General features: G+C 49.6%; 1 protein-coding gene across 4 annotated transcripts; it reads right to left on the reverse strand.

The window, feature by feature from the left end:
- Positions 1-3,288: 3,288 nt before the first annotated feature.
- On the reverse strand, positions 3,289-10,065 carry LOC141026587 (uncharacterized). Of its 4 annotated transcripts, none has more exons than XM_073503372.1 (6): positions 9,650-10,065; positions 7,858-7,929; positions 5,445-5,506; positions 4,464-4,570; positions 4,095-4,340; positions 3,289-4,013 (listed from the first exon to the last, which is right to left on the reverse strand). In XM_073503372.1, exons 2-6 carry the CDS (start codon positions 7,888-7,890, stop codon positions 3,799-3,801), a joined length of 663 nt encoding a protein of 220 aa, XP_073359473.1. In that variant the 5' UTR covers positions 7,891-7,929; positions 9,650-10,065; the 3' UTR covers positions 3,289-3,798. The 4 variants fall into 4 exon arrangements, with proteins under 4 accessions (XP_073359473.1, XP_073359475.1, XP_073359472.1 ...); XM_073503374.1 differs by having other exon boundaries at positions 4,095-4,311; positions 9,650-10,015; XM_073503371.1 differs by having other exon boundaries at positions 7,858-10,062.
- Between the last annotated feature and the right edge of the window lie 6,025 nt (positions 10,066-16,090).

The following is a 16,090-nucleotide window of genomic DNA, read 5'->3' on the forward strand; positions in this document are numbered from 1 at the left end:
CTGACCGGGCACGCCTCATATTTACCACCCTACATCCGCGTATCTCATATACGGCGTCTTATATCCATACTACATATGCAACGTTGAGCTACTCTACGTGATCAAACAACGGACAACAAAAACCGGCTGCAAACGAACACAAGATCGACTGCAAACGGACATTAAGAAACTTTGCAACATCCAAAAGATCATCTTAGTTCGTCACCGGACAAGTTCTTAAACTTCTAGAACTAAAAATGATATAAACATATGAGTATGGGGCAGGATCACCACTTCCTCACCGGACGTTTGCTCTTCTGGTCGCCGGCGCAGCTGTAGGCGTTCGCGGGTGGTGGAGGTTCTTGGTTGTCCGAGGAGGTGCAGCTGTCGCCGTCGTCAGAGTCGGAGAGGATGATGAGCCCCTTCATCTGACGGACCGCCCTGTCCTGCTCCCGCTTCAACTTGGTGACCCGAGTCGCCTCCGTCGTTGCCTCTTTCACCTCGCACTCCGACTACTCAATGGCAAGCTGGAGCGCCTTGGCGTTCTTCCGTCGGAGGTGGCGAGCGTCCGTCTCCGCCGTCGTGAGGGACCGGTGGTAGACCCATGCGAGGAGCCGCTCCTCCTCGTCGGGATGTTCCACCTGCATCCCGCGGCAGCGGCGTGCGGAATGCTCCGCCGCGTCCCTCTCCCATGTCTGCTGCCTATCGCGGCGTGCACCTCTGGTTCCGGAGCGTGTGTGCGGGCCGGCGGCGCGGGCACTAGCACCCACTGACGGTGTCCTGGACTAGGGGGTACTCACCACGTCGTCTCCCGATCAGTTGGATTGGGCCGAGGACCCCCATGGCCGTATACTCATGGGCCAGTTCGGACAACCCCTGCCGCATACAAGGAAGACTCCACAAGACTTGGCACCCAAGACAAGGACTCTCCTAAACCCTAGGCCTCCGGTGTCTTATATAAACCGGGGCCAGACTAGTCAATAGACAATCTCATTCATTACTACAATCTCGTGATAGATACATGTACTCTATACTACACCCATATGAATACAATCAAAAGCAGCATGTAGGGTATTATCTCATCAAGAGAGCCCGAAGCTGGGTAAAACCCAGTGTCCATGTTACCATCGCTCCAAGACGCCTAGCTTAGGACCCCTACTACGAGATACGCCGGATATTGAACCGACATTGGTGCTTTCATTGAGAGCGTGCTGGGTGATCGCCACGGACCGATGGGATGATCAGGTCATATCTTTCAGTTGAAATTCATACAGAATAAATTGATTCCTTTGTGAATAGTTTCTACGGCCTTGCTATTCTGTTTGTAGATCAGTTTTTGTCTTGCTGGCGGCGGTTATTTTCGTGCAAGATCCAACGTTGGCAAGCTGGCGTGCGCGCACAGGTCACTTCACGTGAGATGGGGCGGAGGGATAAGCGCAGACGTAAAGAATAATTCGGATGTTGCTCCTCAATCCTCATCGGTTGAAGTGTGCTCGTGTAACGCCCACGATGCGGCTATATCTCCCACGTGTCGAGGCACGACTTAGAGGCATAACCACATTGTGGTTTTGTCGCAAGAAGGGTCATCTTCACACAATCCCATGTAATGAACAAGAATGGGATAGAGAGTTGGCTTACAATCGCCACTTCACACAATACATAAATAAATCATACATCAATCAGAGTACACACATAGGTCCGACTACGGAACCAAAAGAAAAGAAGACAACCCCAAATGCTAGATCCCCGATCGTCCCAACTGGGCTCCACTACTGATCATCAGGAAACAAAACATAGTAACGACCAAGTTCCTCGTCGAACTCCCACTTGGGTCCGGTAGCATCACCTGCACTGGTATCGTCGGCACCTGCAACTGTTTTGGTAGAATCTGTGAGTCACGAGGACTCAGCGTGAGATCAAGACTATTTAAGCTTATGGGTAGGAAAGGGGTAGTGAGGTGGAGTTGCAGCAAGCACTAGCATGTATGGTGGCTAACATACGCAAATAAGAGCGAGAAGAGGAGCAACGGAACGGTCGTCAACTAGTAATGATCAAGAAGTGATCCTGAACTCCTACTTACGTCAAACATAACCCAAAAGCCGTGTTCACTTCCCGGACTCCGCCGAAAAGAAACCATCACGGTTACACACACGGTTGATGCATTTTTATTAAGTCAAGTGTCAAGTTCTCCACAACCGGATATTAACAAATTCCCATCTGCCACATAACCGCGGGCACGGCTCTCGAAAGTTTATACCCTGCAGGGGTGTCCCAACTTAGCCCATTATAAGCTCTCACGGTCAACGAAGGATATTCCTTCTCCCGGGAAGACCCGATCAGTCTCGGAATCCCGGTTTACAAGACATTTCGACAATGGTAAAACAAGACCAGCAAAGCTGCCTGATGTGTCGACAATCTAGATAGGAGTCACACATACCTCGTTCTCAGGACACACCAGATGAACACTACGTACAACTAAAACCAGCCCTCAAGTTTCCCCGAGGTGGCGCTGCAAGTGGCTCTAGTTTGGACCAACACTCCGAGGAGCACTGGCCCGGGGGGGAGGGTAAAATAAGATGACCCTCGGGAGCGTGACTCCCAAGGGAAAAAGGCTAGGTGAGGCAAATGTAAAACCAAGGTTGGGCCTTGCTGGAGGAGTTTTATTCAAAGCGAACTGTCAAGGGGGTCCCATAAATCACCCAACCGCGTAAGGAACGCAAAATCAAGGAACATAACACCGGTATGAAGGAAACTAGGGCGGCAAGAGTGGAACAAAACACCAGGCATAAGGCCGAGCCTTCCACCCTTTACCAAGTATAAAGATGCATTAATTAAGATAAGAGATATTGTGATATCCCAACATATCCATGTTCCATCATGGAACAAACTTCATCTTCATCTGCAACTAGCAACGCTATAAGAGGGGCTGAGCAAAAGCGGTAACATAGCCAAACAACGGTTTGCTAGGAAAGGTGGGTTAGAGGCTTGACATGGCAATATGCACTACTAGAAAAAGGCTTACTAGTGGCGCACCAGTTTTGCCTACTAATGGCGCACTACTGGTGCGCCACTAGCACCACGCCACTAGAATATTTTAGTAATGGCGCACCACAGGTGCGCCATTAGTATCTGGTATACTAATGGCGCACCACGGGTGCGCCATTAGTATCCCACAGGTGCGCCATTAGTAACTGGTATACTAATGGAGCACCAGATGGAAGTGCGCCATTAGTAGCATTTTTTTTAAATCGTTTTTTTCTTAATCTCAGGTCACTATTTCACATATGAGATATCCAACACATATATATACAACAAGCATCCATATAACAATCATATCCAACACACAAGTTTCATCATATATACATACATAGCCAACACATAGTTCCATCGTTACATATTACAAAAGTTTCACATTGTTCATCCAACATCGTTATCCATCCAACACCATATTACAAAAGTTTCACATAGTTCAGTTCTCATTGTTCTTCTCCTTCTCCTTCCTCAGCCTGATGCGCCAAGAGTGGCGAGGCGGTGGAGGCAGCTGTGGGATGTAGTCTTCTACCACAATTGGCGTGGTCATGTCGCCCAGCTGTGGGATCGCCGGCGCCACCACCGGTGCGTGGTCATTGTCAGGCACCACCACCATCGCGAGGCCACCTTCAGGTAGGACGGGCACGACCATCGCTAGGTCATCCTCAGCCACCACCATCTCTTGCCCATGGTCAGCCACCACCATCTCTTGCCCATGGTCAGCCACCACCATCTCTTGCCCATGGTCAGCCACCACCATCTCTTGCCCTTGGTCAGCCACCACCAGCGCTAGGTCTCCTCAGCCTGATGCCCATCGTCATCCTGCAGCGGCCCACTCTGCTCCTCTTCTCCCCCACTCCAGTCCGGATCATCCTTCTTGCTGTCTTTGCTGCTGCCAGAATCGCTGCTGCTTTCGCTAAAGCCAGAATCGATGTTGCTTTTGCTACAACCATAATCGCTGCTGCTTTGGCTGTAGCCAGTGTCGCTGCTGCTGCTCCCATTGCCTGTCCAAATGCAACAATGGCCGTTAACAATCGATGTGAGACAAAGCCAAATGTAGAGGAATAAGAAGAGGCAGAACGCACTGGCATCTTCGTCGTCAGTGTAGCGCATGCGACACATAGTCGTGTTGAAAACCTTCACGATGAGCATTGTGGCGTCATCGTCGTACCTGAAGAGAAGAAAGTACCCGGTCCGTAGGTCGTAGGCACTGTAGAACTTCTCCCAGCCACGGCACAGGTACATGTGGCCCTCCTCGATCACCAACTCCACGTCCCACAGCCTGCGAACCCCGCTGCCGGCCTGTCGAAGCTTCACATTATGTGGCGGATCTTCACCCAGCATGTTCATAAAAGTGTCAGGCAGCCTCGGCAATTTGGGACAAGGAGTGATGTAGCAAACAACAGAGTTATCATAATGAGATGGGTGAAGGGGAGATCTCTCGTTTTATATACCTGCCTCGTGGCTGATACTGAAGTCCCAAGTATGATACTGAAGAACTCGAAAGCATCCAACTCGTACTCCGGTGAGGCAGAGCGGCGGTGGCTGCTTCCCCCCATCTCTGATAAGCAGCAGAAGAGACCAATTAGTACTAGGATTATACATCTGACCCAATTTATAAAACATGCGATGTATTCCACAATACAAAGAACAACTACCATTAATAGGTTGTTGTTTAGAAGGTTTCCCACATGTGTATCAGAGAACAAACATATGATCTAAGGTGAAACATTAGTGCCATGGTTAGTGGTAATTGGTAAATGCTATTTCTTTCTTTAGTCGATTTCATTTGCCTTGGTCTGAGAAAAAATGCTACAGTTAGGAAATGCAAACATCAGATTAGAAATTATGTAGAATAGATAATCAACTTTGCTGATTCCTAATAATAGACTTATTGATTGACATTTAGGATCAAAATGCAACCAATGAAAAAAGAAAACAGAGGATCAGAGACAAGCCATGTCTTGCATTGTTTCTATTTTTGTGTTTACGGAAGTACCTAATGGTATTTTTATGATGTTTTGCAGCTGGTGAAAACGTATGAAATTGCATTGTTTTGCAGCTGGTGAAAGAAGCACCTAATTGCATTAACACATGTCCAGTTCCAATAGAAATCTTGGGGTACATTCATGCTTGAGACCCATAACAGGAGCTTACTAGCATTAACACATGCATCAAGCACCAGCTGCATTGTTTTGCAGCTGGTGAAAGAAGCACCTAAACTACAATACCTTACATGTAAGCAGTGCAAAAGGAGATGAAGAAGATATCAGTTGCTAAACCCGACAGCAATTGTTACACCGCTTTAATATCTCTCAACACTTTCTAGTAGCAACTAACAACCTGTATCATCACATAAGGTTTGCCCTATTGAAGTTTTGCACGATTTGGAATATATAACGATTGTTACACCGGTGGAAGAGTGGACATTGTACCTGACAAGGGAGAGGATTGCTCTGCGACACCACCACTTCTCAAACTTGGCCTTCACAACACACTACATAGACAGATGTAAACTAAAATATGAATTCCTTTGCACTGGGATCATAAAACAAAATATTTAGAACTGAATCATATAGTAATTAATCACAATCTACAGGGCTGCTGCACTCTAATCTTTGCAAAAGAACAAAAAAATAACATTGTTTTAACCTAAACAGAAGTGCCAAATACTAAACAATGACCATTGTTGTTATACTAGTGAACTATCTGCTAGAGATTCTACACCCATACTGAAAGCAATGTACGAGGCTACGAGCTGCCACCTTTTTGGCGCACCAAGGAGCTGGAGTGGCTGGAGGTCGAGCTGGGCTGCTAGACGTCGACGGGGCGGATCTCGACTGCGAGGGAGTCAGTCCATGGTGATGGAGTCGGCGCTGGACAGGTGGGAGGGAATGGGGAATGGTGGAGAGAGGGAGGAAGGAGGAAGGAGGAGAGGTACCTGGTCGCCGGAGGGGTCGGGGTCGGGGTCGGCGAAGGGGTCGCGGTCGGGATCCGAGCTCTTCCGGGTCCTCGCTCGCCGCGGTCGAAGGAGAGCAGGGGCCGGTGGCGGAGCACGGCAGGGGCAGGCGGGATGGGCGCGTCGGGGCTGCGCTCGCCGGCGTGCAGGCGCGGCGGACGGAGGGGGCGGAGCAAGGGGGCGGCGGCATACGGTTGGGGTCGAGGAGTGGGGGATCTGGCGAGCGAGGGAGGGAGGGAGGCGACAGTGCGAGGGGAACAAGTATAAAAATTCTAATGGCGCACCTCCCCCTGGTGCGCCATAAGTACGTCGATTCTAATGGCGCACCTCCCCCTGGTGCGCCATTAGAATTTTGTTTTACTTACTAGCCCGACTGGTCAGGTTATATCCCACCTAACCCTATCTCCATCAGAACACGCCCACTAGCTCGACTGGTCAGCACGCAGCACACACACTAGGAGGTCCTGGGTTCGATTCCCAGGCTCCCCAATTTTTTTTATGCATTTAAAATGCTGTTTGATATTTATTTGTGTTTAAATATGTTCAAACTTGTTTAAATCATAACAGTAATTTTTTTTATAAAAACAGTAATAATTTTTATAAAAACTGCATTTAAAATGCTGTTTGATATTTATTTGTGTCTAAATATGTTGAAACTTGTTTAAATCATAACAGTAATATTTTTTATAAAAACAGTAATAATTTTTATAAAAACAGGGTGCGGGGGGTGCTCGACGGCGGTGGAGCGGGGGAGGGTGCGGTGGGTCGTCGGGGGTTGCGGGGGGTGCTCTGTCCTTGTCGTTACCGGTGTAGGATTCTATCGTTACCCCGGAGTTCTGATAACCATCGCTCTTCATGTCCTTGTCCTCGGTGTAGAATGTGTAGCTGTTGAATGCGAGGCGGAGGTTGCGGCGCGCGCGGGCGAGGACGAGGTTGGTGTCGGCCCTGCGGCGCTGCTCCGGCGAGAGTGGGGTGGGGTCGGAGGGGAGGATGGGGAGAGGGAGGCGGCGGGGGCGCGGATTGGGAGCGGACGGAGAGGAACCGGCACGAGGGAGAGGGACGAAGGGGAACTGGCGAGGGAGAAGGAGGAATTAGCTATAGCATTCATTTGTGACGGTGGAACAGGCCGGAGAGGGTGCAGGGGGTCGTCGGCGGCGGTGGAGCGGGCCGGGGAGGGTGCGGTGGGTCATCGGTGGCGGTGGAGCAGGGGAGCTAGGGTGCGGTGGGTCGTCGGCGGCGGTAGAGCGGGGGAGGGTGCGGTGGGTCGTCGGCGGCGGCGGTGGAGCAGGGAAGGGTGCGGTGGGTCGTCGGCGGCGGTGGAGCGGGGGAGGGTGCGGGGGGTCGGCGGCGGCGCCCGGTGGAGCGGGGTAGAGGGTGCGGGGGGTGCTCGGCGGCGAGGGGGGCCGGATCTGGCGAGGTGGGATAGCGATCGAGATGGAGGGGGATCGCTAGTAATGGTGCACTGTTCCCTGGTGTGCCATTAGTTGTTTTGCAAAAAAATAAAAAATAAAAAAAATATAGTAGTGGCGCACTATGTGGCTAGTGCGCCCTTACTAGTTAGAACTAGTAATGGCGCACTGTGTCCTGGTGCGCCATTAGTATGTTTGGAAAAATAAAATAAAAAAAAATTGTTACTAATGGCGCACCGTTTGTCTGGTGCGCCATTAGTGTTTTTCACACTAATGGCGCACCAGCACATGGTGCGCCATTGCTATATAGCAATGGCGCACCACATGTCTGGTGCGCCATTAGTGGCCATTCCATCTATAGCCCTTTTCCTAGTAGTGATGGGAGGCATGATATGGCAAGTGGTAGGTAGCGCGGCATAGCAATAGAGCGAACAACTAGCAAGCAAAGATGAAGTGATTTCGAGGGTATGGTCATCTTGCCTGAAATCCCGCTAGGAAGAAGAACGAGTCCATGAAGAAGACAAACGGATGTAGTCGAACGAATCCTCACAACTCCGGAACAAAACCGAAGGTAACGAGAGAAGCAACCCGGAAAGAAACAAACAACATAGTAAACAACCATCACATAAACATGGCATGATGCACAATCAAGTATGATGCATGTCCGGTTTAATGATTCATGGCATGGAAAATGCAACAAACAACACTACAAATTAAGTGGAGCTCAATATGCAACGAGTTGCATATTGACGAAACACCACATACGATTATTTAGTTCTCTCTTGGTTATGTACCCAACAATATTAAATGTTGTTAAACATGGCAAAAGGTGAAGCATAAGTAAACTAACTATTTAGGCAAGTATAAATGAGGCTGGAACAACAAACAACAATTCCGGAAAATCCTCATGTCCATATTTTAGATTTGGTACTGTTCTGCCCTACACACAATTTTAATGTTGTTAAACAGCAAAATAAAGTGCAGCAAGTTAATCTATGCATTTTTCTACCCCATTTACATATAAAGTTTATTTAAAATGGAGCTACGGTTATTTAGTTATGAAATAAAGTATTTTAACATGTTATTAATGCAAATTAATTCAAACAGCACATTTAGACATTTTAAACATGGATGAAAGTGGTATATTATGAAACTAGGCAAAATTCTAAGCAAGTTACATATATAACATGTTTTATATGGATGCATGGACATTTAGTTGTGAGCATTTTAAAATGATGGCATTTGCTGTAAATATGCATGCACTGGATATTTAGGAAAAAAAACAGAACAGGGAAAAAATCTAAACAGGCTGAAACTGGAGCTACACGGGCTACACCGGCGAGCGGTAGATAGATATAGAGCGCTCTGTGCGCAAGGCAACAACAGCAGCAGAATCGGGCCAAGCCCAAGCGTCTGGCTGTGCGGTGTGCAAAAGATATATAAGAGGCAAAATTTGGGCTGCCTGGGACTCGATCCCAGGACCTCCTGCATGTATGCCTGTGTGATTAACCAGTTGAACTAGAATGGATACATGATGCTGAATGGGTTTGGCAGAAGATGAAGCAGCAAGAAGCTCTCAAAGTCTGAAGGTGCAAAATTGCAGGAAAAAGAATGCGCGGCTGTGGAGGTTCGATCTCGGGGCTCCCCTGTAGGATTGCGTGGCCTAGACCACTGAGATGCTGCTATGTTTGGCGGCAAAGGGAAGCTCAGCTCGTTTTGAATGATCAGAAGGCCTAGTCTTCTTCTCCAGCGAATACACGGATGCATCGCCGTCGAGCAAACGCAGCGGCAGCTGCTGCTATGGTGAGCCGGCGGTGGTGCGGAAACAGGGGATGGGTGCTGTTGCGTGTGCGCGGGCGCGGAGCAACGGCGGGTGCAGCACGAGCTCAAGGCTTTCGGTCATGGCGGCCAAGCCTCGGTGTTGTGCGTGCAAGCGCTAGGCGAGGCATGCGGCAGTGCGTGCAGAGGAGTGGTGCTCGGGTGCGCGAGCGCGCGGATGCTTCTTGCCGGAGTCGTGTGCGTGCGTGCGCTCGGGCACGAGCCGGAGCTCGACTCGGGGCAGAGAGCTACGACGAACAAGAAGCTAGGCAGGCCCTGGTGGAAGCGCGCGAGCTACAGATGGGGCGCTGCGTGTGTGCTGAAGAAACAGAGGAAGCATGGCAACCTTGCCGGTGACCAAAGTGACAGCGGAGGAACTGTCAGGCATGCAAGCAACCGGCGACGGAGGAGGCGATCAACCAGAAAAAAGGTACAGGGAAGCGCGGCTGCTCACGTAGAGGGGCTCGGAGGAGTCGATCGAGCTCGGGGACGCGACGAATTTATCCGGCGGCGACGTAGACCCGAGGAAGAAGAAGGAGAGATCGGCGCCGAGAAGAGGCCTCCGGCTTGGCGTCCGTGAAGCAGAGGAAGAACCGAAGAAGAGGTCGTCGGGGAGGTCGATCCGAGGCTCGTGGACGCGACATGGACGAAGGAGACGACGGAGACGACGTCCTCGTGGAAGAAGGAGACGGCTACGGGGAGGATCAAGCCGGAGAAGAGCTTGAGCTCCCCTCGGCCATGGCGCGAGCGACGGCTATGGTGGATGGGCGTGGCTTGACTTGGCAGCGGCGGCGGTGAGGGAAAGAGGAGGGTTAGGGCAAGGGTGGAGAGGACTGGCTGGGGCTTTATGGAGCATGGAGGGCTCCCGTCGACCGTCCCATCAGTTGCCGAGGCGACGTGGCTGTCTTCGATGCTTTGCCGTACGACGAAGGAGACCTGAAGGAAAAATGGGCTGGAGCTGGGCTGAAATGAACAGGTAAAAAGGTGGGCTGCGCTGGGCTTCTCTTCCTGCCTCAACTTCTTTTTCTTCTCCATTTCCTTCAGACAGAAACTTGGAGGAAAAGAAAGAAAGGGGTAGACAGGGAATTTCACAGAGATAAAAATATATTAGGCGTCCTGGAAACATGCAAAGTTTGAATAAACTGGTTTGGGCATTTTTAAGGATATAAAAATAATTCAAGTTTGAATTAAATTCAAACTTGAGCCATTTTTGAACCCAACCAAAACAATTCCAAAGGATCTGTAATTCGGCAGAGAGTGTGCAGGCATCAATTAGGATTTATAGGGATAAGTTGAACATTTTTTCCGAATAGGGAAAATGCCACAAGAAAAATAAATGGAATAAAGAAGAAAGGAGAAGTTTGGATGGGATAGAAACTTGGGTGAATCCAAGTTGAAGTTGAGCAATAAGTAAAAGAGAAAGGATCAAGGACAAGAAGAAGGAGTTGTAATGCACATGAACAAGTAAAAGGAAACAAGCACAACAATAATATGGAGACGAATGCATGATGCAAAATAATAATAATAATAAAACAAACATCACAAGCAAGCAAGCAATCATGAACATGATGGATGCAAATGCACATGGCAACATACATGAAGATGGAATGCACAAAATGAGAATAAAAGATAACACAAGCATGATGATGCAACAATTTATTATGACAATCATGGCAATCCATACATGGCAACAACAAAATAAATGGAAGGCAACTAAAGCATCGGTCTCGGGGCGTCACAGCTCGCCCTCGTAGGAGTACGTGAAGTAGAGATCAATTTAATTCTAGTACTAGCTCTATTGAATACTTCTTGATCCGCCCAAGTGTCGTCTGAAGTTCTAACTGCTGCGACCACATCATGGGAAATTTAATCAAGTTTGTTTGAGATATGATTTTAGATCGGATCAGGAATTTCTTTTGCGTTGGCGGCGGCTAAGCATTAAAAATCTACATGGTCGAGAATGGCGGCGACGTACGAACATCAGCAATATACTGGTCGGCTGAGCACTGGCTTCGCTCGCACCCGTTCGCAGGAGCTTGGAACAATACGGCTCAGACAGCGAGATACATAGGGAGATATTCCATCCTCCCTTTTCTTTTTGTTATATTTTATTAAAGCATGGCGACAGCCTTTTTGCGAGTGATCTGTTTTCCTTGCATGTCGCACATACTAGATTAATTGGCTTAATCCTAACGTTTGTATGAGATCAAGGTCCAAAGGAAAATTGCTACCGGCGGTGTGCTCGCATGCAACATCCTGCGTTCTACCGCGGCAGGAAGATCAGCAGTCGGCGATGTCTAATCGCAGCGATCGCGCCCCATCAAGATCAACTGGGTACGGGCCTCGCGTGTCGCACGTCACCGGGTCCGAGGAGTACGCGCCGAGCACGTCCTGTACCATGCAATTACAGGTCGAAGACAATCCCGCACTGGCCGCGCCCATCAGGGAATTCTTTCCTTTTTCTTTATGCTTTTTTTCTGTTTTAATTCAGTACATAGATGTCGCTATTGTGCACTAGTACCCTGGCAATTTTTTTTCTTTGCCACATCACTAACTCAATCAAGTGCTAGTTTTTGCAGCACGACTTGTTAAGTCTAATTGATGAGCAGTGCAAACTAGCTTTGCATTAACCGGCGTTTTCGTTCGTGCGTCTTCGTTCGCAATCTTACGAACATTGCGTCCGCAAACAGACCATGGCTCTCAGGCTATATTTCTCTAATTATTTACTTCACTTAAATTAATTATAAGTGGAGGATTTCTTATTATTATTATTATTATTATTATTATTATTATTATTATTATTATTATTATATTTTTGGACTGCACTATTTTACGTGTGTAAGCAATCAACTTCGACTGTGTCACACGGTCAACTCTGTGGGCCGTTGGCGTCATCCTGCCAGCATCGATCAAGTCGTGGCGTCGCCTCAGCGCGCGTCCTTGTGCCAGCATCTTCGCGGCAACTCTGCAATTGACCTAGATCGGGCCGCACTATCCCCTCGGTGTGGTGTCCTCGTCGCCCACTTCCATCGACCGAATTGTGTCGTCGCCTTGGAGCGCCGCCCTGTGTTGGCAGCCTCGCATCGTCGCTTCGTCAACCTACTCGGCCGGAGACTCCGGTGTCACCCGGCGACCTGCTCCATCACCTCGGCTAGACTGGGGGCTTCACCTTTTCGGAGTGCCGAGCTCTTCGCTCGGCCACATCGGGCTTGGGGGCTGAGACCTTGTCCCGCACAAAGCTCGGACCGCGTCATCAATGCCGAACACATTAACCAGCTAAGTTGCTTTCATGCTCAAAAACTACCAGTTTTAAAATTTTGTTCGATTCGACCAAGTATTATACCTTTTTGGCAAAAGTTGTTTGTGAAAAACTTCCTGGTCTAAACCTTGCTTGTGGCAGACAAATTCAAATACCCCGTTTAATTGGGGGCTTCCTTTATGAAACCTTTCCTGTTGCAAATGATTACACTTGTACGGCTTCGTTCCTTGTTCGTGTATTACGCCACAATATGCACCATGGTGACTTAAGAGATTTGCAAGCTGGGTTGCCTCGCTCCTGTGTTTACCCCTACATTCCCGATTGTTCGGCTAGGGAGCAAAGGGAGCACCTCTGCGATTGTCACGATCGGGTCATCCGAGCCGGACCTCAGACTGGGTGAAGCCGAAAGATAGTGCTCTTATTGTTTTCAATTATGGTCGGCACACAACGGAACTCATGAGTACAAAAAATCTATTGCACAAGTCTCGTAGTAACAATGAGCACCGAAGAAAGGTATCGGTGGGGGTACTATTTTCTTCGAAGATGCTTCTTACACTTTGTCAGTAATATAGCATAAGTTCCCTGAGCGCGCTTTGTCCGTTACAGCCTTATGGCCTGATTGCCTGGTTATCGAAAACACCGTTGATATTCTCGACAGGTGGAGTACATAACACTTTTCGGTCCTTGACCGAAGAGGGAGAAGCCGACGGTCGGTTAAGACGCGTTTAAAGTTCGGGTGAACACAGATATGATACAAGTACTTCGGTACATACGATCATTATACATAAAAATTCTTCTACCCAAGTACTTGACAGGCACCAGAAACTCTTGTGACTTTAGCCTAGCAGGCAGCTTGAAAAGAAGTTGTTTGGTTCATTCCCAGAGCCTTGCCTGTGCCTGAGCAATATTAAAATAATATCACACTGTCTAAAGTGAACGCATGCACGCACTGATTTCTCAGGGCGGCAGCCAAACAACCCCATACATAGGGCCGGCCAAGGCTAGCCAGCCACCATGGCTGGGCACGCATGCTCGCGTGCGGCGGCCATGGCCATGCGCTTGGCGTGGTAGGGGCCAGGAGGGCGCGGCCTCGCTTGGGCAGATGCGGCACGGGCCATGCGCGTGCGTGCAGCGGCGCGGGGTGCCGGCGCGGCGACTCGGAGGCAAGTGCAGCGGTTGTGGCGGAGGCGACGGGCGAGTGGCGGGGCAGCGAGCAGCGGCAGTACGTAGCAGCTAGCAGCTAGGAACAGCGCTTAGGAGCAGCGGCAACGACTAACTAGTAGGAGCAGCAGCAAAACAGGAGCGTAGCACAAGTAGTGGTAGTCGGCGGAGGCACACGAATGACCCGAGGGTCACCAAAGCGCGGACGTCGACGGTCTCGAGAGGCGTTGCGCTCGGCCACGGCGGGGAAACTACCAAGCGGGCGTGCGCGATGGCAGAGAGAAGGGGCAGGGCGAGTGGAGCTCACCGAGCGGCTCAAGGAGGCCGGCGAGGGGCTTAGTAGCTGCAGGGGAGGCTGGGATGACGGTGGTCGGCGGCGACCGAGGCGGATGAAGGCGATGCAGCGCTGCGGGGCCGTCCCGGCTCACATGCTTGGTTGACGACGACGAGGTCATTACTAGGAAAAGGGCTACAGATGGAATGGCCACTAATGGCGCACCAGACATGTGGTGCGCCACTACTATATAGCAGTGGCGCACCATGTGCTGGTGCGCCATTAGTGTGAAAGACACTAATGGCGCACCAGACACACGGTGCGCCACTAGTAACAATTTTTTTTCAAACATACTAATGGCGCACCAGGGCACAGTGCGCCATTACTAGTTCAAACTAGTAATGGCGCACCAGCCACATAGTGCGCCACTACTATATTTTTTATTTTTTATTTTTTTTGCAAAACTACTAATGGCGCACCAGGGAACAGTGCGCCATTAGTGTTTTTTTTGCAAAACTACTAATGGCGCACCACCAGCAGGTGCGCCATTAGTAACCAGGGTTACTAATGGTGCATTTGTTGGTGGTGCGCCATTAGTAACCTGGGACGAGCTAGATATTTTGGACAGCCACACCTACCCACTCACTTTCCCCACTTCATTCTCTCCACCTCCTCCTCCAAGCTTGTCTCGGCTGCCTCCTCCTCCTCACCTCATTTGCACCATAAATTCATCCAAATTAAGTGGTTAAATTACCTTTTTTTGATAGGTAAGTAAGGGGGAAGCTATCTTTATGTTGTTCTCCCTCCAACAACGTGCACATGCACTTTTTATGGCCTAGCTAGATCTATGTATGTTTGTGGTGTTGCATATGTTTGTGGTGTTGCATATATGTTTGTGTTTGCAGGTACCGGTATTTGAAATGCGATAGTTGCCAATATTTTGCCGGAATGTTGATTCATTTCCATTTCGGCGAGAATTTTGGCACTATGCATTCTTTTTGGTCCTATTTTTAGGGAAAGTCATGCCAAATTTTTTCTTGGTTCTAAAATATCGTTTTGCTCTACCCCGCAGGCGACCATGGTCCGCACGATGACCGAAGGCATCGTGAATAGGTTTTTGAGCTCCGCGAAGGCCGAGATGCTTGAAAAGAACGAGACAGAGATAAGATGTCCGTGTCGAAGATGCAAGCTGAAGAGCCTTATTGCGGACCCGGATTCCGGGCAGGTGCGGGACCACCTGCTCTTGCATGGTTTCATGGATGGCTACCGGTGGCAAGGTGATGAAGATGACTATGAAGTCGTCCATGGGGGCCGGGCAAGAAGTGAGGAAGGGCAGCAAGACAACCACCACGTCTCGGGCGGGCAAGAAGACGAAGAATCTCCAGGACATGATCACGACGGTGATGTTGTACACAGTCATCATGTAGAAGATGCTGGACATGATGATGAGGAAGATGCGGGAGCAGACGAAGGGCATGATCATGAAGATGAAGATGCCGGGGAGCAGACGACGATGGACCATCGATGGGCTGGGTGCAGGACCCTCATATTCAAGAGCTGCTTCTCAAGCAGACGGATAACGCAAGAGCTGCCGCCCGAGAGAAAGCCAAGCTGGATCAACTGGAGATAGACGCGGTTACTCCATTGTATGAAGGATGCAGGCCCGAGGATACCCGCCTGAAAGTAATGCTCATGGCTCTGGAGATGAAGGTAAAACACAAAATGACCGACGCATGCTTCGACGAGAACATGTCATTCTGGCATGAACGTCTTCCCAAGGGGAACAAGTGCCCGACCAGTTTCGAGGAGGCGAAGAAAATCGTGTGTCCTCTGGATTTACCGCATGTGAAATACCATGTGTGCATGAACAATTGCATCATTTATCGGGACGAGCATGCGGAGTCTACCATATGTCCGGTGTGCGGCGTCACTCGATACAAGAAGAGGTAGAAAGCTCCTCGAAAAGTGGTGTGGTACTTTCCGATCACTCCTCGTCTACAGCGGTATTTCGCAGACCCTAAGGTAGCAAAGCTCCTGCGTTGGCACGCGGATAGGGAGGAGAAGAAGCGAGAAGATGATGCAAATGATCCGGAGATAAATAAAAAAGACAAGATGCTGAGTCACCCTAAGGATGGGAGCCAGTGGCAAGCGTTGAACTTCGAACACCGAGAATTTGGGAAGGATCCAAGGAACATCGTGCT

This window comes from Aegilops tauschii, chromosome 7, assembly GCF_002575655.3.
Source record: "Aegilops tauschii subsp. strangulata cultivar AL8/78 chromosome 7, Aet v6.0, whole genome shotgun sequence".
In the NCBI taxonomy this organism is placed as follows: Eukaryota; Viridiplantae; Streptophyta; class Magnoliopsida; order Poales; family Poaceae; genus Aegilops; species Aegilops tauschii.

Bases quoted from the DNA above. Each gene is read 5' to 3' on its own strand.
- LOC141026587 (XM_073503372.1), bottom strand. From the start codon at position 7,890: ATGGACTCGTTCTTCTTCCTAGCGGGATTTCAG. The intron at 5,507-7,857 runs GCAAGATGACCA...CTGTCTATGTAG, and splicing joins TCTTCCTAGCGGGATTTCAG to TGTGTTGTGAAGGCCAAGTT. The intron at 4,014-4,094 runs GTGCGTTCTGCC...GCATTTGGACAG, and splicing joins CACTGACGACGAAGATGCCA to GCAATGGGAGCAGCAGCAGC.